The sequence below is a fragment of the Entelurus aequoreus genome, linkage group LG22 (assembly GCF_033978785.1).
Source record: "Entelurus aequoreus isolate RoL-2023_Sb linkage group LG22, RoL_Eaeq_v1.1, whole genome shotgun sequence".
NCBI classification, from domain to species: Eukaryota; Metazoa; Chordata; class Actinopteri; order Syngnathiformes; family Syngnathidae; genus Entelurus; species Entelurus aequoreus.
This window is the reverse complement of record NC_084752.1, coordinates 21,993,693-22,018,387: the sequence shown is the minus strand read 5'-3', so window position 1 is coordinate 22,018,387 and position 24,695 is coordinate 21,993,693. Positions and strand designations below refer to the sequence as shown.

At 34.9% G+C, this 24,695-nt stretch overlaps 2 protein-coding genes across 3 annotated transcripts in view; one reads left to right on the top strand and one right to left on the bottom strand.

Annotated features, from left to right (window-relative positions):
• Positions 1 to 6,448, bottom strand: part of LOC133639672 (complement C3-like) — a 78,511-nt gene extending 72,063 nt beyond the window's left edge. The window contains exon 1 of the mRNA XM_062033179.1: positions 6,300 to 6,448. Within this exon, the coding sequence (XP_061889163.1) occupies positions 6,300 to 6,370 (71 nt within the window). The 5' untranslated portion in view covers positions 6,371 to 6,448. The remainder of the gene's footprint in view (positions 1 to 6,299) is intronic.
• Positions 6,449 to 9,923: 3,475 nt separating this feature from the next.
• crb3b (crumbs homolog 3b) lies at positions 9,924 to 20,866 on the top strand. Of its 2 annotated transcripts, XR_009823867.1 has the most exons (4): positions 9,924 to 10,139; positions 10,220 to 10,275; positions 16,638 to 16,683; positions 19,682 to 19,725. XR_009823867.1 is itself a non-coding variant. In XM_062033618.1 (3 exons), exons 2-3 carry the CDS (start codon positions 16,645 to 16,647, stop codon positions 19,916 to 19,918), a joined length of 276 nt encoding a protein of 91 aa, XP_061889602.1. In that variant the 5' UTR covers positions 9,924 to 10,139; positions 16,638 to 16,644; the 3' UTR covers positions 19,919 to 20,866. The 2 variants fall into 2 exon arrangements, 1 of the variants encoding a protein (XP_061889602.1); XM_062033618.1 differs by lacking the exon at positions 10,220 to 10,275 and having other exon boundaries at positions 19,682 to 20,866.
• The last annotated feature ends 3,829 nt before the right edge of the window (positions 20,867 to 24,695 follow it).

The window sequence follows — 24,695 nt, the reverse complement described above, 5'->3', positions numbered from 1 at the left end:
ATATATATATATATATATACATATATATATATATATGTATATATGTATATATATATGTATATATGTATATATGTATATATATATATATATATATATATATATATATATATATATATATATATATATATATATATATAGCTAGAAATCACTGAAAAGTCAAGTATTTTATATATATATATATATATATATATACATATATATATATATATATATATATATATATATATATATATATATATATATATATATATATATATATATATATATATATATATATATATACAGGTATATATATATATATCGAGTTGGTGAATTCTAGCTGTAAATATACTCCTCCCCTCTTAACCACGCCCCCAACCACGCCCCCCGCCCCACCCCCGACCACGCCCCACCCCACCCCCACCTCCTGGAATCGGAAGTCTCAAGGTTGGCAAGTATGACTGATGTTAAAGACAATATACACTTCATTACACATGTACCATATCACTACACCGATGATTAAATGCCTTATAATTCCACAAGTTTTGCAGCGGCACACAAACGCCCGTGTGCTTTATATTGGCACTCAAACATGCAAAATAGTTCCCTTGGCTCGTTAGTGCATGCTGATTTTAGAAGTAATGTACACAAATCTACTCCCAAGTGGGCCGGACTGGTAAAATCACGGCAAGATAACTTAAAAATAAAGACAACTTCAGATTGTATTCTTTGTTTAAAAATAGATCAAGCACATTCTGAAAATGTACAAATCATAATGTAGTTGGTTTTTTTTTACACTTACCTGTTGCGGTTAGTAGTATTCTATCTTTATTTGTCGTTATTTATACTTTCTGAATAAATTATGTGATAATGTTCATCAGCCAACTCATTGGTGTTCATTTTCAATCTATCAAGATAAAAAAATAATATCAAAATCAAATTACAGGATGTTATTTATGTAGTCTAGCTCATTTGATCTGCCATTTCTTTCCTGCTCTTCCCCCCTCTCCTTTGTGGAGATGGTGGGGCACAGATTCGGTGACCACAGATGACGCGCTAGCTGTCCAAAATCGGGGCCCAGGGTGGACCACTCATCTGTGCATCAGTTGGGGACGTCTCTGCGCTGCTGACTTGTCTCCACTCAAGATGATCTCCAGCTGGCCCCACTATGGACTGGACTCTCACACTATTATGCTAGATCCACTCAACGTCCATTGCAACGGTCGCCTGGGGGTGGGGGTTCTCATTGTCATCCCATCGGGTTGAGTTTTTTCTTCCTGCCCTGATGTGGGATCTGAGCCGAGGATGTCGTTGTGGCTTGTGCAGCCCTTTGAGACACTCGTGATTTGGGGCTATATAAGTAAACATTGATTGATTGATTTTCCTCGACTGGTGCACTAACATCATGTGTTTATTTTTTGTACATATGTAGCATCATCTACAAAGATACGAATAATTGCTACTGTGACATCTAGTGGACACATTTAGAACAGCGGTTTCTTTCATTCAAAAATGTCAGCTCATTTTCATACTTAGCAAACTCATCCCGTGGGCCGGATAAAACCTGTACGTTTGACACCCCTGGTCTAGTATACCAAAATAAACATAATATGAGGTGTAATTCCACCAAGTCCGCTACGGCTGCTTTTTTCAGGCTTCTGACTGGACAAAATGTGCATGACAGCAGGTGTTTGTGTGTAGACATTGACAGTTTTGACACTACACTTGTGTGGATGGAGATCGTTTTAACCCCGAATATGTGTTTTTGAAACTCTCTGTGTTCATGTGGACATGGCCTTACACGCCACAATCACCTTATTCTCATCATGTTGATCGTGTTACAACCCTCCTTTTGAATACCTCATCGTGTTAGGTTTGGGGTCTCCTCGCTGCGCCAAACCTGCTCTAACATGGACTCAAACAATGAGTCAGCTATTGATTTTAGGCACTAAAATCCAGCGTTGGATCAATGTCATCACAGCACTGTTTACTGTGCCTGGTGTCATGCTCCACTGTGCAAACACGGATCAGATACGGACCGTATATCTGGCATGATTTAAAAGACCCCATTAAAGTGCAAACTGATGGTCTGCTGATCCTTATGTAAGTGAGCTAAGTCAAAGTTTATCATTCCCAATTAATCAGTTACAAATACAGTACATAATAGTCCTGACCAATGTTGGGGGTGATGGCATTAAAAGGATACATCTAATTTATTTATTTTTCAAATGTTACAACGCCGTCACCGACAGTAAATTACGCACTGAATTTAGCAGCTTTTATCCGACCTGGCACAGGACAGAAGCTGCAAATATGAGGGTTTTTTTTTCTTTCTGTTGGCTAAAAGGTAGGGGACAATTTCATAGTAAGCCAATCAGTGCCAGAGTTCAGGTGCTGTCGTTACAAACATCTATGTTCCGCAAACAGCCACACAAGTGAAATGGATGCAATGATGATTAAAAACTGATGCTTTCAGGACGGATGTACATGCAAAACTTTAACGACATTGATGCAAAAAGGCAAGAACATGCATGCACATGTGATGTATGATGTCCTGGAGCAGGGGTGTCAAACTCATTTTAGCTCAGGGGCCACGTGCAGAAAAATCTGCTCCCAAATGGGCCGGACTGGTGAAATCATGGCATGATAACTTAAAAATAAAGACACTTTCAGATTGTTTTCTTTGTTTAAAATAGAACAAGCAAATTCTGAAAATGTACAAATCATAATGTTGTTTTTTTACACTTACAGTACATGTTGCAGTTAATAGCATTATATCTTAATTTGTCGTTATTTATACTTTCTGTGATAATATTCATTATAATAATAGGTGAATTGAGTCTGGAAGAGTTTTAAAATGCTCCCATGGGTGAACATTTTCAGAAGATGAAGTGAATCATAATATCAATTTCAAATTACAGGATGTTATTAAAATGTATTTTACTTATTTTCCTCAAATGATGTACGAGCATATGTAGCATCATCTACAACATCAAATCAATCAATCAATCAAAGCTTATTCATATAGCCCTAAATCACAAGTGTCTCAAAGGGCTGCACAAGCCACAACGACATCCTCGGCTCAGATCCCACATCAGGGCAAGGAAAAACTCAACCCAATGGGCTACAATGAGAAACCTTGGAGGGGACCGCAGATGACCCCCTACCCACACCTACCCCCCAACCCACCCCGGGCGACCGGTGCAATGGATGTTGAGTGGATCTAGTTAATAGTGTGAGAGTCCAGTTAACAAAATGTATGAATTTGAACTCATTTAATAAGTCAAGGGGATACATATTATTTCAGAAAATGTTTGTGCGCCCAGAAAATGAGTCTCCATGCAATTATAAGTACAACACAAAATGTACAGATTTTTAAAAGCATGTATCTATTTATAAATGTCACATGTTACATTACCAACAACATCTTTGACAATCAAGGCATAAACATAACAATCCACAATTTGTATACTATCACTACTCAGCAGCATAAGTATGTAGCACACAAAGAATTGCTATTGTGACATCCAGTGGACACATTTAGAACTGCAGTTTCCTTCATTCAAAAATGTCAGCTCATTTTTACACTTAGCATACGCATCTCGCGGGTGGGATAAAACCTGTTCCTGCGGGCCAAATGTTTGACTCCCCTGTCCTAGATCAGGACTATTCAACTCAGTTAAAAATTTGGAAGACAAACATTTTTGCAGCAAGTTCCTAAAGACACTACAGTGCTTGGACCGTTGTAAACACACTGGCAGATACTTGCATTATCATTTTATCTAAACACAAAACACTGGGGTCCAAATTTGCGATTGACATAACTGAGGCGTTCCTCAAGGCACCTTTTTATGTCCTCTCCTTTATGGCAGTAACATTTGTTTTCGTAATATGATTCATGGAACTAAGGTGTTGCTGTAGCTTCAGATGCAGTCAGTAGTCATTTGTTCAACAACTTTGGTTATAGTAGTGGTGTACCTCAAGGTTACATTTTAGGTCATCTCTTTTTCATCATTTGGGCTATTCAACTAGTGGCCCACAAGTTTAGTTAAAAAAACTTGTGAGGGACTCACATTTATGTATCAGATGATCTTTGACTAGCTTTTTTTGCGGAAGGTCCCTAAAAGATTAAAGATTAAAGTACCAATGATTGTCACACACACACTAGATGTGGTGAAATTTGTCCTCTGCATTTGACCCATCCCCTTGGGGAGCAGTGGGCAGCAGCGGCGCCGCGCCCGGGAATCATTTTTGGTGATTTAACCCCCAACTCCAACCCTTGATGCTGAGTGCCAAGCAGGGAGGTAATGGGTCCCATTTTTATAGTCTTTGGTATGACTCGGCTGGGATTTGAACTCCAACCTACAGCAGAGCTCTCCAGTAACTCTGACAAATTAAATAAAACAAAATCAAATGTCTGCTGAAGAGGACGCTGGTTCTATGGAATATACAAAATAAGACTAATAGTAAAGGGAGAAGGTCCTTAGCTTTCTGAAAATGTGCCACCCAAAACGGTTTAGCTGAATATCTCTGGTCTATGGTGTAACCCATCTCTTAACCAAGATTAGCTGCATGGGATAGGCTCCAGTGCACGTGGAGTACACTTTTTTGTTTTGCAACAGGGTCCCAGAATTTTTATACACATTAATATATGCAGTGAGAAGATAGATACTGTAGGTCTTAACAACATTTCCTTGCATTTAAGTTCCCTGACAAAAATGAAAAATACTAGGAAGAGATAACCATTGCAATAGATAGAAAACAATTTGCTGCTACAGTGTTTATGGATTTAACAAAAGCATTTGACACAATTAATCATAGCATCTTAATAAACAAATTAGAACGGTATGGAATCAGAGGGTTGGTATTGAACTGGATTAGAAGCTACTTAACCAACAGGAAGCAATGCGTGAAGATAGGCGAACACACTGCTACAGAGCTGAAATAGTTTGTGGCGTACCTCAGGGATCAATACCTGGACCAAAATTGTTCAATCTCTATATAAATTACATTTGCAAAGTTAGAAAGAACTTAAAGGCAGTATTATATGCAGATGACACAACTGTGTTTTATCAGGAGATAACACACAGAAGATAATACAAATAATAACAGAAGAAATGAACAAATTTAAAAAGATGGTTTGACAAAAACAGACTATCTTTGAATCTCAGTAAAACTAAAATAATGCTATTTGGTAACAGCAGAAGAAAAAGTCAAACACAAATACAAATAGACAGAGTAGACATTGAAAGGGTAAAAGAGAACACATTTTTGGGTGTAATAATAGATGATAAAATGAACTGGAAATCTCATGTAAAAAATATACAACATAAAGTAGCAATATACACGTCAATAATGAATAAAGTAAAACATGTTCTAGACCAAAAATCACTTCATAATCTCTACTGCTCACTAGTGTTACCATATCTGAGTTATTGTGTAGAAATATGGGGAAACAACTACAAATGTGCGCTTCATTCACTAACTGTGTTACAAAAAAGTTCAATTAGAATAATACATAATGTTGGATATAGAGAACATACAAACCCTTTATTTATTCAATCACAATAATTGAAATTCAACAATTTGGTGCATTTGCAAGCAGCTAAAATTTGTACAAAGCAAACTATAATCTGCTACCCAAGAATGTACAACAAATCTTCTCAACAAAAGAGGAGAAATATAACCTTAGAGGAAAATGTAATTTAAAACATTTGTATGCTCATACAACACTTAAATCCTTTATCATATCAGTATGTGGAATTAAATTATGGAATGGATTAACCAAAGAAATCAAACAAAGCACCAATATGATTCAGTTTAAGAGACTGTTCAAACTACAAGTGTTCATAAAGTACACAGAACAACAATTATGATGAACATCTTGAACCCTTTTTTTTCCTTTTTTTTCTTTTTTATTGAGACAAAGAATATTTATGTATTTAATATGTGTTTACTTACTATGTTATATTATTTATTTATTCGCTGTTCTGTTACAGAGAACAAAGACATTGGATGCAATTGTTATGGTAGGAAAACGGGTAGGATTAAATAAGCTCAGCTTCTTCCTACTCCTTTTCGGACGTGCTGTATTGAAACAACTAGAAATACGTGATGAATTACATTGTATCGTATGCATGTTCCAAATAAACTGAAACTGAACTGAACTGAACTGAACTACCACAGATTTAACTGCACAGCACAGTTGTGGCCACCTATACCCAACGTTCCACTTGCCCATGTCTGCTGTCAATAAATAGGTAGATAATGCATTCACTTTCAGGTGAAAATGTTAAAAAATGAGCCTTAAAAGTACTTACAATGGAACTCCATCAGCCACAGAAGACAAGAAGGCAAAGGCCAAAGAGGCCAGCAGCCACAGAGGAGTCATGGTCTCCCTTATCTTGAACTGCTGTCAGTAAGAGTCCAGCACTGCAGTCGTCCACTTTTATGCTCCTTTACATGCTCCTCTTGTCCAATCTCCTCCCAGAGCCAACATCGGTTTCCCCGACATCATTTCCCGACAGCAGTTGAGAAATTGCGGAATTTTGACAAGGGTTATCTCAAAGATAAACAGTAAAAAATCAATCACCGGATCAACTTGAATGACATTTTTTTTTTTTGTTTTTTTGACCAAGTGAACATTAGTTCAGTTCAGTTCAGTTTCAGTTTATTTGGAACATGCATACGATACCATGTAAAGCGTCACACAATTCCAGTTGTTTCATTACAGCACGTCTGAAAAGGAGTAGGAAGAAGCAGAGCTTTTTTTAATCCTATACCCCTTTTCATACCATAGCAATTTTATCCCATTTCCTTGTTCTCTGTAACAGAATAGTGAACAAATAAATAAATAATATACCATAGTAAACCAATATTAAATACATAAATAATCTTTGTCTCAATAAAAAAAAAAGGGTTCAAGATATTCATCATAATTCTTGTTCTGTGTACTTTGTGAACACTTGTAATTTGAACAATCTCTTAAACTGAATCATTTTGGTGCTCTGTTTGATTTCTTCTGTTAAACCATTCCATAAATTAATTCCACATACTGATATGCTAAAGGTTTTAAGTGTTGTACGAGCATACAAATCTTTTAAATTAGATTTTCCTCTAAGGTTATATTTCTTCTATTTTGTTGAGAAGAAGTGTTGTACATTCTTGGGTAGCAGGTTATAGTTTGCTTAGTACATAATTTTAGCTGTTTGCAAATGCACCAAATCGTTGAATTTCAATAATTGTGATTTAATAAATAAAGGGTTTGTATGTTGTCTGTATTATTCTAATTGATCTTTTTTGTAACACCGTTAGTGAATGAAGTGTATTTTTGTAATTATTTCCCCATATTTCTACACAATAACTCAGATATGGTAACACTAGTGAGCAGTAGAGAATTTGAAGAGATTTTGGATCTAGAACATGTTTTGCTTTATTCATTATTGACGTGTTTCTTGCTACTTTATCTTGTATATTTTTTACATGAGATTTCCAGTTCATTTTTATCATCTATTATTACACCCAAGAATTAGTTTTCTTCTACCCTTTCAATATTTACTCCGTCTATTTGTATTTGTGTTTGACTTTTTCTTGTAGAAATATATTTGAACACAATTACATAATCAATCAAAAATAGTTTAAATGTGATTTTGTGACACATTAAACTTGAATGAAAGACAACACACACAAATAAGAACAGGCATTAAATCCTAATGCCACCAGTTGTCCTATTTCTAAACTGTCAATTTATAACACAACCAAGATTAACTCTTTTATATATATAATGCATGAATCATGTTTGTTGTTTTACTTTACTTTAATCTACGCTAATTCTGAGCATGCTGACTCATTTGTTCTTTTGGACAGCAAGCACACAAGGTTATAATGTTGTGTAATCTCTCCTGGGATTAAAGGCCTCACCTTTTCTCCTCCAAACATATTGCTCAGTGGTGCCCTACCTTTTTGTAACTGCGGACCGGTCAACGCTTGAAAATTTGGGGGGGTATGGTATTTATTTATTTATTTTTTGTCATAAAAAAATACAATCATGCGTGCTTACGGACTGTATCCCTGCAGACTGTATTGATTTATATTGATATATAATGTAGGAACCAGAAATATTAATAACAGAAAGAAACAACCCTTTTGTGCGAATGAGTGTGAATGAGTGTAAATGGGGGAGGGAGGTTTTTTGGGTTGGTGCACTAATTGTAAGTGTATCTTGTATTTTTTATGTTGATTTAATAAAAAAAAAAAAAAAAAACATTTATTTATTTCTTTTTTATTTCTTGTGCGGCCCGGTACCAATCGATCCACGGACCGGTGGTTGGGGACCACTGTTCTAGAGGAAAGTTCTTGCCTTATTTGTATTTGATGTTATATATGTTTAGCTATATTAATTGTGTGAATGCTTTGGAGCATTCACACAATAATAATAAGTTGAATAAATAGGTGAATTTTGGTGTAGAAAACCATATGTGTGAATGCTTTGGAGCATTCACACAATAATAAATAAATAAATTTTGGTGTAGAAAACCATATGTGTGAATGATTTGGAGCATTCACACAATAATAATAAGTTGAAAAAATAGGTGAATTTTGGTGTAGAAAACCATATGTGTAAATGCTTTGGAGCATTCACACAATAATAAATTCATTAATTTTGGTCTACAAAACCATATGTGTAAATACTTTGGAGCATTCACACAATAATAATACGTTGAATAAATAGATGAATTTTGATGTAGCAAACCATATGTGTGAATACTTTGGAGCATTCACACAATAATAATAAGTTGAATAAATAGATGAATTTTGATGTAGCAAACCATATGTGTGAATACTTTGGAGCATTCACACAATAATAAATAGATTACTTTTGGTGTAGAAAACCATATGTGTGGATGATTTGGAGCATTCACACAATAATAATAAGTTGAATAAATGGATGAATTTTGATGTAGCAAACCATATGTGTGAATACTTTGGAGCATTCACACAATAATAATAAGTTGAATAAATAGATGAATTTTGATGTAGCAAACCATATGTGTGAATACTTTGGAGCATTCACACAATAATAAGTAGATTACTTTTGGTGTAGAAAACCATATGTGTGAATGATTTGGAGCATTCACACAATAATAATAAGTTGAATAAATAGATGAATTTTGATGTAGCAAACCATATGTGTGAATACTTTGGAGCATTCACACAATAATAAATAGATTACTTTTGGTGTAGAAAACCATATGTGTGGATGATTTGGAGCATTCACACAATAATAATAAGTTGAATAAATAGATGAATTTTGATGTAGCAAACCATATGTGTGAATACTTTGGAGCATTCACACAATAATAATAAGTTGAATAAATAGATGAATTTTGGTGTAGCAAACCATATGTGTGAATACTTTGGAGCATTCACACAATAATAAATTAATTAATTTTGGTCTAGAAAACCATATGTGTAAATGCTTTGGAGCATTCACACAATAATAATAAGTTGAATAAATAGATGACTTTTGATGTAGCAAACCATATGTGTGAATACTTTGGAGCATTCACACAATAATAATAAGTTGAATAAATAGATTAATTTTGGTGTAGAAAACCATATGTGTGAATACTTTGGAGCATTCACACAATAATAAATAGATTACTTTTGGTGTAGAAAACCATATGTGTGGATGATTTGGAGCATTCACACAATTATAATGTTTCTTCCATTAGAACTATATTTCAACTCTAATCAGGATTAATAGCTCAAAACATGTTAGACATTTTTTACTATTACCCATTTTTTTTCAAGAGGACTGTCTTCCCTGACCACGTGTCACTGATGCTATTAACACATGTGCATACAATGGTATTAATTTAAATGGTGAATTAGATACAAGTGTCTCTATGCAGAGTGTCTGCAAATACAAAACTTGAGCGAACCACAGTGAGCGACTTCTGATTGGCCAAGCTGGACCACGTGACCTGCCTCATTACCATACGGCCAGGTAGAGAGGGAGCAAGCAGTTCCGGCTGTGCGTGCAACGCCGCTTCGTCTCGTCGGATCAAATGTGTTGGTTTTTTCCCTTCTTTTTTGTTTAACCGGGACCTCCTCAAAACGGCTCACCTTTTCCGCACGGGTTGCTGGCCGTTCGACAGGTAAATATGTCGTAGAATGAATCGCGTGTAACTCTGAAAGAAACAGCTCATCTGTTTGTTGATCTGCTCATCAAGGACAGGTGCGGCAGGAAAGACCGCATTCCTGCCCTCAGACGCCACATCCTGCTACGTACAGGTACTCCAATTCGTCCATCAAAAATAGTCACGCACATTAGCTTTGAATCGTTTTATGACAACATGAAATTTTTGTTGGTATATATCAGGGGTCACCAACCTTTTTGAAAGCAAGAGCTACTTCTTGGGTAGTGATTAATGCGAAGGGCTACCAGTTTGATACACACTTAAATAATTTGCCAGAAATAGCCAATTTGCTCAATTTACCTTTAACTCTATGTTATTATTAATAATTAATGATATTTACACTTAATTGAACGGTTTAAAAGAGGAGAAAACACGAAAAAAATGACAATTAAATTTTGAAACATAGTTTATCTTCAATTTCGACTCTTTAAAATTCAAAATTCAACCAAAAAAAAAGAAGAGAAAAACTAGCTAATTCGAATCTTTTTGAAATTTTTTTAAAAAAGAATTTATGGAACATCATTAGTAATTTTTCCTGATTAAGATTAATTTTAGAATTTTGATGACATATTTTAAATAGGTTAAAATCCAATCTGCACTTTGTTAGAATATATAACAAATTGGACCAAGCTATATTTCTAACAAAGACAAATCATTATTTCTTCTAGATTTTCCAGAACAAAAATTTTAAAAGAAATTCAAAAGACTTTGAAATAAGATTTAAATTTGATTCTACAGATTTTCTAGATTTGCCAGAATATTTTTTTTGAATTTTAATCATAACAAGTTCGAAAAAATATTTCACAAATATTCTTTGTCGAAAAAACAGAAGCTAAAATTAAGAATTAAATTAAAATGTATTTATTATTCTTTACAATAAAAAAAATAAATTTACTTGAACATTGATTTAAATTGTCAGGAAAGAAGAGGAAGGAATTTAAAAGGTAAAAAGGTATATGTGTTTAAAAATCCTAAAATCATTTTTAAGGTTGTATTTTTTCTCTAAAATTGTCTTTCTGAAAGTTATAAGAAGCAAAGTAAAAAAATTAATGAATTCATTTAAAGAAGTGAAGACCAAGTCTTTAAAATATTTTCTTGGATTTTCAAATTATATTTGAGTTTTGTCTCTCTTAGAATTAAAAATGTCGGGCAAAGTGAGACCAGCTTGCTAGTAAATAAATACAATTTAAAAAATAGAGGCAGCTCACTGGTAAGTGCTGCTATTTGAGCTATTTTTAGAACAGGCCGGCGGGCTACTCATCTGGTCCTTACGGGCTACCTGGTGCCCGCGGGCACCACGTTGGTGACCCCTGGTATATATGGTCAAAACATTAGGCACACCGGCTCAATCTAATGACATCCATTGCAAGAATTGCATCCAAAGTTGATTATACTGCACATTTGCCTAAGATTGTTTTATTATTAGTTGGTTGCAGTTTGTTTGGAATATGTATCCGGTTTCAATATCAGACATCACATGTTTTTTTATTTTTTATTTCTCCTTGCAACATGCCCGAAAAGGAGTAGCAAGACTCACAACTTATTTAATGCGACCCCTTTTCCACAACATCAATCAATCAATCAATGTTTATTTATATAGCCCTAAATCACAAGTGTCTCAAAGGGCTGCACAAGCCACAACGACATCCTCGGTACAGAGCCCACATAAGGGCAAAGAAAAACTCGCCCCAGTGGGACGTCGATGTGAATGACTATGAGAAACCTTGGAGAGGACCGCATATGTGGGTAACCCCCCCCCCCCCCCTCCCCCCCGCCCCCCTCTAGGGGAGACCGAAAGCAATGGATGTCGAGTGGCTCTGACATTATATTGTTAAAGTCCAGTCCATAGTGGATCCAAAATATCAGCGAAAGTCCAGTCCATAGTGGATTCAACATAATAGTGAGAGTCCAGTCCATAGTGGGGCCAGCAGGAAACCATCCCGAGCGGAGACGGGTCAGCAGTGCAGAGATGTCCCCAACCGATGCACAGGCGAGCGGTCCACCCCGGGTCCCGACTCTGGACAGCCAGCACTTCATCCATGGCCACTGGACCTGTGTAACTCCCCCTCCACAAGGGAGAGGGGGGCAGAGGAGAAAAGAAAAGAAACGGCAGATCAACTGGTCTAAAAAGGGTGTCTATTTAAAGGCTAGAGTATACAAATGAGTTTTAAAAATGGGACTTAAATGCATCTACTGAGGTAGCATCTCTAACTGTTACCGGGAGGGCATTCCAGAGTACTGGAGCCCGAATAGAAAACGCTCTATAGCCCGCAGACTTTTTTTGGGCTCTGGGAATCACTAATAAGCCATACTAGTGTTGTCCCGATACCAATATTTTGGTACCGGTACCAAAATTATTTCGATACTTTTTGGTACTTTTGTAAATAAAAGGGACCACAAAAAATGTCATTTTTGGCTTTATTTTAACAAAAAATCTTAGGGTACATTAAACATATGTTTATTATTGCAAGTTTGTCCTTAAATAAAATAGTGAACATACTAGACAATTTGTCTTTTAGTAGTAAGTAAACAAACAAAGGCTCCTTATTAGTCTGCTGACATATGCAGTAACATATTGTGTCATTTATCATTCTATTATTTTGTCAAAATTATTAAGGACAAGTGGTAGACAATGAATTATTAATCTACTTGTTCATTAGCTGTTAATATCTGCTTATTTTCTCTTTTAACATGTTCTATCTACACTTCTGTTAAAATTTAATAATCACTTATTTTTCTGTTTGATACTTTACATTAGTTTTGGATTATACCACACATTTGGGTATCAATCCTATACCAAGTAGCTACAAGATCATACATTGGTCATATTCTTCCGACAGTCTACCCCAGGGCAGCTGTGGCTACGAAAGTAGCTTACCACCACCAGGTGTGAATGAATGATGGGTTTTTAACATGTAAAGCGACTTTGGGTACTTAGAAAAGCGCTATATAAATCCCAGTTATTATTATATTCAAAGTCCTCATGTGTCCAGGGTAGTGTTGTAACAATACCAATATTTTGGCACCGGTACTAAAATTATTTCGATACTTTTCGGTACTTTTCTAAATAAAGAGGACCACAGAAAATTGCATTATTGGCTTTATTTTAACAAAAAATCTTAGGGTACATTAAACATATGTTTCTTATTGCAATTTAGTCCTTCAATAAAATAGTGAACATACAAGACAACTTGTCTTTTATTAGTAAGTAAACAAAGGCTCCTAATTAGTCTGCTGACGTATGCAGTAACATATTGTGTCATTTATCATTATTTTGTCAAAATTATTAAGGACAAGTGGTAGAAAATTAATTATTAATCTACTTGTTCATTTACTGAGTCTGCTGACATATGCAGTAACATATTGTGTCATTCATCATTCTATTATTTTGTCAACATTGTTAAGGACAAGTGTTAGAAAATAAATTATTAATCTACTTGTTCATTTACTGTTAATATCTGCTTACTTTCTCTTTTAACATGTTCTATCTACACTTCTGTTCAAAAGTAATAATCACTTATTCTTCTGTTGTTTGATACTTTACATTAGTTTTGGATGATACCACAAATTTGGGTATCAATCCGATACCAAGTAGTTACAGGATCATACATTGGTCATATTCAAAGTCCTCATGTGTCCAGGGACATATTTCCTGAGTTTATCAACATAATATACATTTTTTTTAAACGAAAGAAGATTTTGTGATGCCAAAAAATATCGATGTAAGCATAGTAGTATCGACTAGATACGCTATTGTACTTGGTATCATTACAGTGGATGTTAGGTGTAGATCCACCAATGCCGTTTGTTTCTATTGTGGCGGTAAGAGTTGGTGCTGCAGGGAATTCTAGGAATTTGTTCTGTAGTGTTTATGTTCTGTTGCGGTGAAAATATTCTCCCAAAATGTGTTTGTCTTTGTTGTTTAGTGTGGTTTCACTATATGGCTGTTTAGTAAGTATGCCCTTCATTCACGTGTGTGTAGTGTGTTCAAAGATAAGATGATCGTCTTAATGGTTAATGATTGGACGTAGCGAACTCTTGACTTGACTTTGGTAATTCAGGACCAGTTTCAACACATCCAATGTTATGTGTCCGGGGTGCTGCGGTGTGTATTAAAACATGTATAGGGAACGCTTATCCTACAGGGATGATAATTGGAATAAATGTACTCTACTAGTCGCCATGGAGACAATGATTCGTGATTTAGAAGCAGTTAAAACACTGCTGACTGCGGAGAGACATTAGCCGCTGACTAGCTAGCCATGTCTTAAAGCACCTATAACTGAGAGCGTTTTAGTGTTCAGCTTCACCTTTATTGTCAGTTATTAAGCCAGAATGCGTCCGTTCTCCATTTTCTGTCTACACAATGTGTCTGCTTGTAAGTACTCCGTGATTGTGCACTGCCGAACATGCTCGTCTGCATGACACGACGTGACGACGAGGACGGGGGGGGGGGGACCGGCGGTATAGTACAGAATATGATTCATTAGTATCGCGGTACTATACTAAAACCGGTATACCGTGCAACCCTACAACATACTAACACATATGTTTACTTCTTTCTCTCAATTTGTAGCACAATTTACATCAAATATTTCTAAATACAACAGTTATGTTAATACGTAGTTAAGTCAGTTACAGTATGATTCATTTAATAAGATGAATATCTCATTTTTAATTATTTTTCTTTGTACTTTGCAAACACGTGTAGTTTAAACAACCTCTTAAACTGTTTCATACATCGTTTGACTTCTTTGCGTTATCCATTCCACAATTGAATTCCATATTCTGATATATTTAAGGTTTTAAGTGATGTGTGTGCATCCAGATGTTTTAAATGTGAAGAATGGTTGGTAGCAGGTTATAGTTTGCTTTGTACATCATTTTAGTTGTTTGAAAATGTACCAAATCATTGAATTTCAATTACTTGGATTCAATAAATAAATAAAGGTTTGTATGTTCTCTATAGCCCTGTTATGTATGATTATGTCTTTTTTGGTTAGCAAGTTAGCAAGAAAATTTTACTGTTGTAGTTATTTCCCCATATGTCTACACAATAACTTAGTGACACTAGTGAGCAGTAAATAATATGGCGTGTTTTTTGGTCGAGAACAAATAAGTATTTCTTTGTACTTTATGTTGTATGTATATATATATTTTTTTTTAATGAGATTTCCAATTCATTTTACCATCTATTATTACACTCATAAATTCGATTTCTTTTATCCTTTCAATCTCTACTGTGTCTATTTGTATTTGTTTGAATTTCTCTTCTGCTGTTACCAAAGAACATTATTTTAGTTTTACAGAGATGTAAAGATGGTTTGACAAAAACACACACAGTTGGATTTTAGGTCAATCACTACCTGGTAGTACAGAAGGAATTCGGTCGACGCCTATAAAACTACCTAATTCAGTACCCAGCCAGTGAGTGTATTTCCATTTATTTGGTGTAATGTCTTTGGTGTCACTTTTCTTCTACAGTTTTTGCAAACAAATGTAATGACTGTATAGCTTAGTTTCTATCTGGTTAAGTGTTTACATGAATTGGTTTAATAAAAGGATTTGACAATACAGAAAACATTTACATTTTGCTTAATCAACTCAAGTGTTTTTTGCAATCAATTGTTCTTACACACTTGCATAAATCCAGTTATTTTTTCTTCACTATGCCCGTAGCGTCTATGGTTTCCATGACTTTGTGCTGATATCCACATCAATGCCTGTAATACAATCCCCTATAACAGCTCACATGTAAATATTTCCTTTGTAAAAACTTGCTGAACAGAAACTTAGGAGTGTGTCAGAACATTTGTGGGTTACCCGTAAAATGTAAGGCTGGTTTACAGGTAATCTAAATAACTACTAAAATGCAGATACACTGAAAGATGACAATCCCTAATTAAATGTACAATATATGTACAGTTTACTGTTTGTGTGACTACAATTTGAATAATTCCTATGCTTTGTCATTCAATTCTTTAAGGAGCTAAATAAATTCAGTACTATGTCAAGTCCTTAGGAAACCATTAGATATGTTGTTTTAGCAAAACTTAATGACCACTTCTAGCAAGGTAAGTTAGTGGACTGCAGTCTTCCACCAAAGCTAAATTATTTACACAACTAAAATGAAACAACAATTGCGGAGTGTATTTGTGTTTGTTAGTCTATAGTTATCAGGTAACGGCCTGGTTCCTAGAGGATGATTAATGTGAAGGAGGGGTTCCTTTAATGCCATAGTGACTCAAACTGTAATTAGGAATTCATATATTGGCCCCTTTGGAAATGGCTTCTTACTTGATTTACTGTATGTGGGGAAAACATTGTTTTTTTCTTCAGTGTCAGTTGAATTGTGCACAATATTGTATGTATAAACGTTACTGTGTAATGTTTATCATTATAAACTCTTCTGTACAACAATTTGAAACCGTACTCCAAATTATTTCTTTTTTTCAGATGCTGCATGATTGATATCAAACCGATGGTCACACTTCACTTCCATGTAAGATTTTTTCATTGTCTAATTCTTGTTCATTTTTAACTTTTATCACACATTTTGCAATCATGATTCAAGTAAGTTTTAATATTTGTTAAGTTAGAATTTAGGGTTGTAGAATTTTAGTCAAATTAATCACAGTATATAAATGAATCAATCTGATTAATCTCCATTTCCATGGTGTGGCTCGGTTGGTAGAGTGACCGTGCCAGCAACTTGAGGGATCCACAGCTTCTGTCGTCCTACTCACGTCCGTTGTGTCTTTGAGCAAGACATTTCATCCTTGCTCCTGATGGGTCGTGGTCAGGGCCTTGCATGGCAGCTCCTGCCATCAGTTGCTGTTCTTAAGGGAGAATTGCTCTTTTTTGGGGGGATTTTCCTTGTTTAACAATCATTATGAGAGACAAAAAGACAGGTGTATTTTTTTATGCATTCTAACTCGTGAATAAATGTACCGGTAAATAAAGGCATGGCGAGTTTATTTATAGAACACAATTCGTACACAAAGCAATTCAAAGTGCTTTACAAAACATTGAAATAAGGAAAACAAATATATAAAATTATATTTCAAACTAAAATCAGAAATTACGATCATAAAAACAATCACAATTAATTCAAATCAAAATCAATCAAATACTGTTGATGAAATGCTCTTAATTGGCATATGCACAATTAAATACTAATTATAATTATAATTAATAATTATAATATTTGTTCAGGTGGATATAATTGATTTTTTTTTAGCCTTTTTAAAGAAAAAGGCTACAAAAATTACTTATTTAAAGACAAATCTGTGTTAGTTATTAGTATCAACATATATTTTTATTTTTATATTATATGGCTTTTCTGTATTCTTCAATTGTTGCTGCTTATTTTATTACTGCAAAGTAACACAGGCTACACCTGTTACACTCCTGGTTTATTTGCATGCATTGTTCTGCCCTCCCTGAATGTTGACATTTAGTTTGGCAAACAGTCCTATTTAAATTAGAGATGAAAAAACATCCAACTTTGGGTTGTGTATTGCCAGTCTCCACTCTCCACAATTAATTTCTGCAAACTAATCACACAAACTCAAGCACATTAATGTACACATGTGGTGCACATACATGTAGGAATCATATGAAATCCACAATACAGTTTGGTATAAACTGAAAAAATTGCATAATTGGAATAAGTGGACCAGGAAACTGCATTTGGTCATGCACGACCTACTGCAATTAATACAATCGCCGACACACTGCGCAAAAGAAGTTAACAGAGCAACTTGTAATAAGATTCTTTCTCTCTTTCTTTGGTTTGTTTCGAACATGAACACACTTACGGCATGATACATCACAAAATGTCATATCATTTCTCTTTACATCATGACTGAAAAGGAGTAGGAAGAAGCAAAGCTTATTTAATCCTACCCCTTTCTCACTTCAGAGCATTTACAAATATATACGTTCATTTACTGACTTCTTTTTGTAGCACAATTACATCAATGAATGATTAATACAGCAGTTCTTGTAATAGATGATTAAGTCAGTCATGATAAACATACTGACATGAAGAATATCTTATTTTCAATAAGGTTGAAGGTATTTCTCATAATTATTCTTCTTTGTACTTTGTAAGCACTATTAATTTGAGCAACCTCTTAAATTGGATCATATCAGTACATTGTTTAACTTCTGTACTTAATCCATTCCATAATTTAATTCCACATATTGATATACTAAAGGTTTTAAGTGTTGTACATGTTTTAAATTAGTTTTTCCTCTAAGGTTATATTTCTCCTCTTTAGTTGAGAAGAATTGTTGTACATTCTTTGGTAGCAGGTTATAGTTTGCTTTGTTCATAGTTTTAAATGTTTGCAATTTTACCAAATCATTGCACTTCAATATTTTTCACTCAATAAATAAAAGGGTTTGCATGTTGTCTATATCCAACATTATGTATTATTCTAATTGATCTTTTTTGTAACACAGTTAATGAATGAAGCGCACATTTGTAGTTGTTTCCCCATATTTCTACACAATAACTCAGATATGGTAACACTAGTGAGCAGTAGAGAACATGAAGTGATTTTTGCCCCAGGACGTATTTTCCTTTGTTCATTTTTGATATATTTCTTGCCACTTTATGTTGTATATTTTTTAGATGAGATTTCCAGTTCATTTCATCCTCTATTAAAACTCCCAAAAATCTAGTTTCTTTTACCCTTTCAATGTCCACTCCATCTATTTGTATTCGTGTATGATGCTCTTTTTTTTTTTTACAGTGACAAAATTGCATTATTTGAGTTTTACTGCGATTCAAGGATAGTCAGTTTTTGTCAAACCATCTTTTTAATTTGTTCTAGTATTGTTATTATTTATATTAGATTCTGTGTGTTCTCTCCTGAACAGAAAGCTGTTGTGTCGTCTGCAAATAAAACTAACTTTAGGTCCTTTGTATCTTTACAAATGTCGTTTATATAAGGATTAAACAATCTTGGTCCTAGTATTGATCCTTGGGGTACACCACAAGATATATCTAGCTGTGTTGACATATGTTCACCCATCTTCACATATTGCTTCCTGTTGGTTAAGTAGCTTCTTACCCAGTTCAATACCAACCCTCTGATGCCATACCGTTCTAATTTTGTTATTAAAATATCATGATGAATTGTGTCAAATGCTTTTGTTCAAATCAATCGGTTAGGCGTCTTCGGTAATGCGGACGCTGTATCGATCCGTTGTGGTAAAGAAGGAGCTGAGCCGGAAGGCAAAGCTCTCAATTTACCGGTCGATCTACGTTCCCATCCTCACCTATGGTCATGAGCTTTGGGTTATGACCGAAAGGACAAGATCACGGGTACAAGCGGGCGAAATGAGTTTCCTCCGCCTTAGAGATAGGGTGAGAAGCTCTGTCATCCGGGAGGAGCTCAAAGTAAAGCCGCTGCTTTTGGTTTATAAGGATATGTGCATTTGACAAGGAACTTGTGACGTTGTCTGACATTTTCCTTCCCTGTCCGCAGCGGTCCGTCACCATAGCGATGCAGACATCCATCCCACCCACGGTGTCGGCACTGGTCTCCACTGTGGCGCTCCTTCTCTGCTTGGCTCTGCTGCTGATGCTGTGTGTGCTGAAGAAGAAAAGAAGGATGGAGGGAACATACCGGCCCAGCGCAGAGGAGAGAAAACAGATCGGCGGGAGCAGATCCGACAAGTCCGGCCTGCCTCTCCCCTTGCCCAAAGAAGAGCGCCTCATATGATTACGCCGTGCAAATGGACTCCATTAAGAGCTTTTTTGTCAACGTTGGGATTACTGCTGCCACCCACTCCTGGTTATGTTTCAAGCTTGACTTTTGCACCACAAATCTTCTGACACCTCAACTCTTGTTTGTTGGACAGCTTTTTAATTCCTAACAATAACGATACTGACAGAACATCAAATCTGTCACCAGTTTCAATGTATTAAAAAAAAAAAAAAAAAAAAAAAAAAGCAAATGTGCCTTTTGACTGTTGGAGTTTGGCTTCCTGGTGAATTTGCTCATTTAAAGTCACTCTCCTCAGTGTACCAGATAACTTGAAGATGAGATTTGGTTTTACCGCACTCCATGTTCTATTTATTTAGAAAACATGTTTCACACTTTATATAACCATGAAGGATACTGATAGACACTGACAATCATAGGATGCACTTTGTTCACCTTTTGTTAAAAAAAAAAAAAAAATGTACGTAAATAAAAAAGTGTGTACATTACTGTGTTTTTTCTTAGGCGCGTATACAGTATTTGTTGGAAGTGCCACCCCTCCCTGTAAGCCAGGGGTGTTCCAAAGTGCGGCCCGGGGGCTATTTGTGGCCCGCAGCGCGATTTTTATTGGCCCGCGACACATTCTATAGACAAACTGAACAGGTCCCAAATTAGAACAAAAAACTCAATCAAATTACAACAAAAAACTATGAAATACCCCAAAAATGGGACCTAACATTGATTAAATGTTAAAAAGCATGTTTTAATGTATTTGTGTTGTAGAATATTGGTTGGAAAATGACTCAAATTCAATGGTCAAATCACCGTCAGAAAACAACATTGATTAAACGTTGTCAAAAAGCATGTTTTAATGTATTTGTGTTGTAGAATATTGGTTGGAAAATGACTCAAATTCAATGGTCAAATCACCGTCTGAAAACAACATTGATTAAACGTTGTCAAAAAGCATGTTTTAATGTATTTGTGTTGTAGAATATTGGTTGGAAAATGACTCAAATTCAATGGTCAAATCACCGTCTGAAAGCAACATTGATTAAACGTTGTCAAAAAGCATGTTTTAATGTATTTGTGTTGTAGAATATTGGTTGGAAAATGACTCAAATTCAATGGTCAAATCACCGTCTGAAAACAACATTGATTAAACGTTGTCAAAAAGCATGTTTTAATGTATTTGTGTTGTAGAATATTGGTTGGAAAATGACTCAAATTCAATGGTCAAATCACCGTCAGAAAACATTGATTAAACGTTGTCAAAAAGCATGTTTTAATGTATTTGTGTTGTAGAATATTGGTTGGAAAATGACTCAAATTCAATGGTCAAATCACCGTCTGAAAACAACATTGATTAAACGTTGTCAAAAAGCATGTTTTAATGTATTTGTGTTGTAGAATATTGGTTGGAAAATGACTCAAATTCAATGGTCAAATCACCGTCAGAAAACAACATTGATTAAACGTTGTCAAAAAGCATGTTTTAATGTATTTGTGTTGTAGAATATTGGTTGGAAAATGACTCAAATTCAATGGTCAAATCACCGTCAGAAAACAACATTGATTAAACGTTGTCAAAAAGCATGTTTTAATGTATTTGTGTTGTAGAATATTGGTTGGAAAATGACTCAAATTCAATGGTCAAATCACCGTCTTAAAACATTGATTAAACGTTGTCAAAAAGCATGTTTTAATGTATTTGTGTTGTAGAATATTGGTTGGAAAATGACTCAAATTCAATGGTCAAATCACCGTCAGAAAACAACATTGATTAAACGTTGTCAAAAAGCATGTTTTAATGTATTTGTGTTGTAGAATATTGGTTGGAAAATGACTCAAATTCAATGGTCAAATCACCGTCAGAAAACAACATTGATTAAACGTTGTCAAAAAGCATGTTTTAATGTATTTGTGTTGTAGAATATTGGTTGGAAAATGACTCAAATTCAATGGTCAAATCACCGTCTGAAAACAACATTGATTAAACGTTGTCAAAAAGCATGTTTTAATGTATTTGTGCTGTAGAATATTGGTTGGAAAATGACTCAAATTCAATGGTCAAATCACCGTCTGAAAACAACATTGATTAAACGTTGTCAAAAAGCATGTTTTAATGTATTTGTGTTGTAGAATATTGGTTGGAAAATGACTCAAATTCAATGGTCAAATCACCGTCTGAAAACAACATTGATTAAACGTTGTCAAAAAGCATGTTTTAATGTATTTGTGTTGTAGAATATTGGTTGGAAAATGACTCAAATTCAATGGTCAAATCACCGTCAGAAAACAACATTGATTAAACGTTGTCAAAAAGCATGTTTTAATGTATTTGTGTTGTAGAATATTGGTTGGAAAATGACTCAAATTCAATGGTCAAATCACCGTCAGAAAACAACATTGATTAAACGTTGTCAAAAAGCATGTTTTAATGTATTTGTGTTGTAGAATATTGGTTGGAAAATGACTCAAATTCAATGGTCAAATCACCGTCAGAAAACAACATTGATTAAACGTTGTCAAAAAGCATGTTTTAATGTATTTGTGTTGTAGAATATTGGTTGGAAAATGACTCAAATTCAATGGTCAAATCACCGTCTGAAAACAACATTGATTAAACGTTGTCAAAAAGCATGTTTTAATGTATTTGTGTTGTAGAATATTGGTTGGAAAATGACTCAAATTCAATGGTCAAATCACCGTCTGAAAACAACATTGATTAAACGTTGTCAAAAAGCATGTTTTAATGTATTTGTGCTGTAGAATATTGGTTGGAAAATGACTCAAATTCAATGGTCAAATCACCGTCTGAAAACAACATTGATTAAACGTTGTCAAAAAGCATGTTTTAATGTATTTGTGCTGTAGAATATTGGTTGGAAAATGACTCAAATTCAATGGTCAAATCACCGTCTGAAAACAACATTGATTAAACGTTGTCAAAAAGCATGTTTTAATGTATTTGTGTTGTAGAATATTGGTTGGAAAATGACTCAAATTCAATGGTCAAATCACCGTCTGAAAACAACATTGATTAAACGTTGTCAAAAAGCATGTTTTAATGTATTTGTGTTGTAGAATATTGGTTGGAAAATGACTCAAATTCAATGGTCAAATCACCGTCTGAAAACAACATTGATTAAACGTTGTCAAAAAGCATGTTTTAATGTATTTGTGTTGTAGAATATTGGTTGGAAAATGACTCAAATTCAATGGTCAAATCACCGTCAGAAAACAACATTGATTAAACGTTGTCAAAAAGCATGTTTTAATGTATTTGTGTTGTAGAATATTGGTTGGAAAATGACTCAAATTCAATGGTCAAATCACCGTCTGAAACAACATTGATTAAACGTTGTCAAAAAGCATGTTTTAATGTATTTGTGTTGTAGAATATTGGTTGGAAAATGACTCAAATTCAATGGTCAAATCACCGTCTGAAAACAACATTGATTAAACGTTGTCAAAAAGCATGTTTTAATGTATTTGTGTTGTAGAATATTGGTTGGAAAATGACTCAAATTCAATGGTCAAATCACCGTCTGAAAACAACATTGATTAAACGTTGTCAAAAAGCATGTTTTAATGTATTTGTGCTGTAGAATATTGGTTGGAAAATGACTCAAATTCAATGGTCAAATCACCGTCTGAAAACAACATTGATTAAACGTTGTCAAAAAGCATGTTTTAATGTATTTGTGTTGTAGAATATAGGTTGGGAAATGACCAAACGTAAATGGTCAAATAAACGTCACATCAAGCGATTTTCTTATCGATGCTTCCCGGTGGCGATGACGTCATTACGCAACGTGCGGACAGCGTAGTGACGGCAGATCTCAAGATGGCGATGCCTGGCCGAAACTCATTTTACGAGAAAATATTGCATTAGCACTATTTGTAATAATTAGAAGATGGCTATTTCATCAAGACGAGGATATGCGAGCAATATGCTGAAACATTTGAACACACAGCATGCAACAACTGTCAATGAAAGTCGGGTTTTTTGAACCGCTGTGATGTCATCGCAGCAGCCGTAACGCTAACACATAATCTGAATACGTCAGGTATTAACTCGCCGCCTATCATGTTAGCGCTATTATTTTTGTTTAATTGAAATGAATGCCTTCTCATTTAGATGAGCATGACGAGAGACAGATTCTGACTGACTCTGAGGTGGGCAGTACTCACTTCACGTCTGCCGCTAGACCGGGGCTCTCTAGCGCCGCCCTAGTGGCTCCCTCGAGCTTTTTCAAAGATGTGTGAAAATTAAAAAGGTAAAAAAATATGTATTTTTTTTTTTTGTAAAACGATTGTTTCTGTTGGAGGACAAACATTCTTAATTGTTAGAAATCCAACTGTTTATATTAAACATTCTTCACTGATGAGAGTATTTGGCAAGCACTGTTTTGTCCTGCTAATTTCAGCTATCCTTGAACTCATCGTAGTTTGTTTACATGTACAACTTTCTCCGATGCTGCCACAAAAAGACGTGTTTTATGCCACTCTTTCTTTGTCTCATTTTGTCCACCAAACATTTTATGCTGTGCGTGAATGCACAAAAAGTGAGCTTTGTTGATTTTATTGATTTGCCAGAGTGCTTATCAGGCATATTTGGTCAATCCATGACTGCAAGCTAATGAATGCTAACATGCTATTTTGGCTGGCTGTATGTACATATTGCATCATTACTCCTTGTTTGTAGGTATATTTGAGCTCATTTAATTTCCTTCACTTATGTCCTCTTTGTATTTAATTCATATTTGCATGTCTCATGACACATTATCTG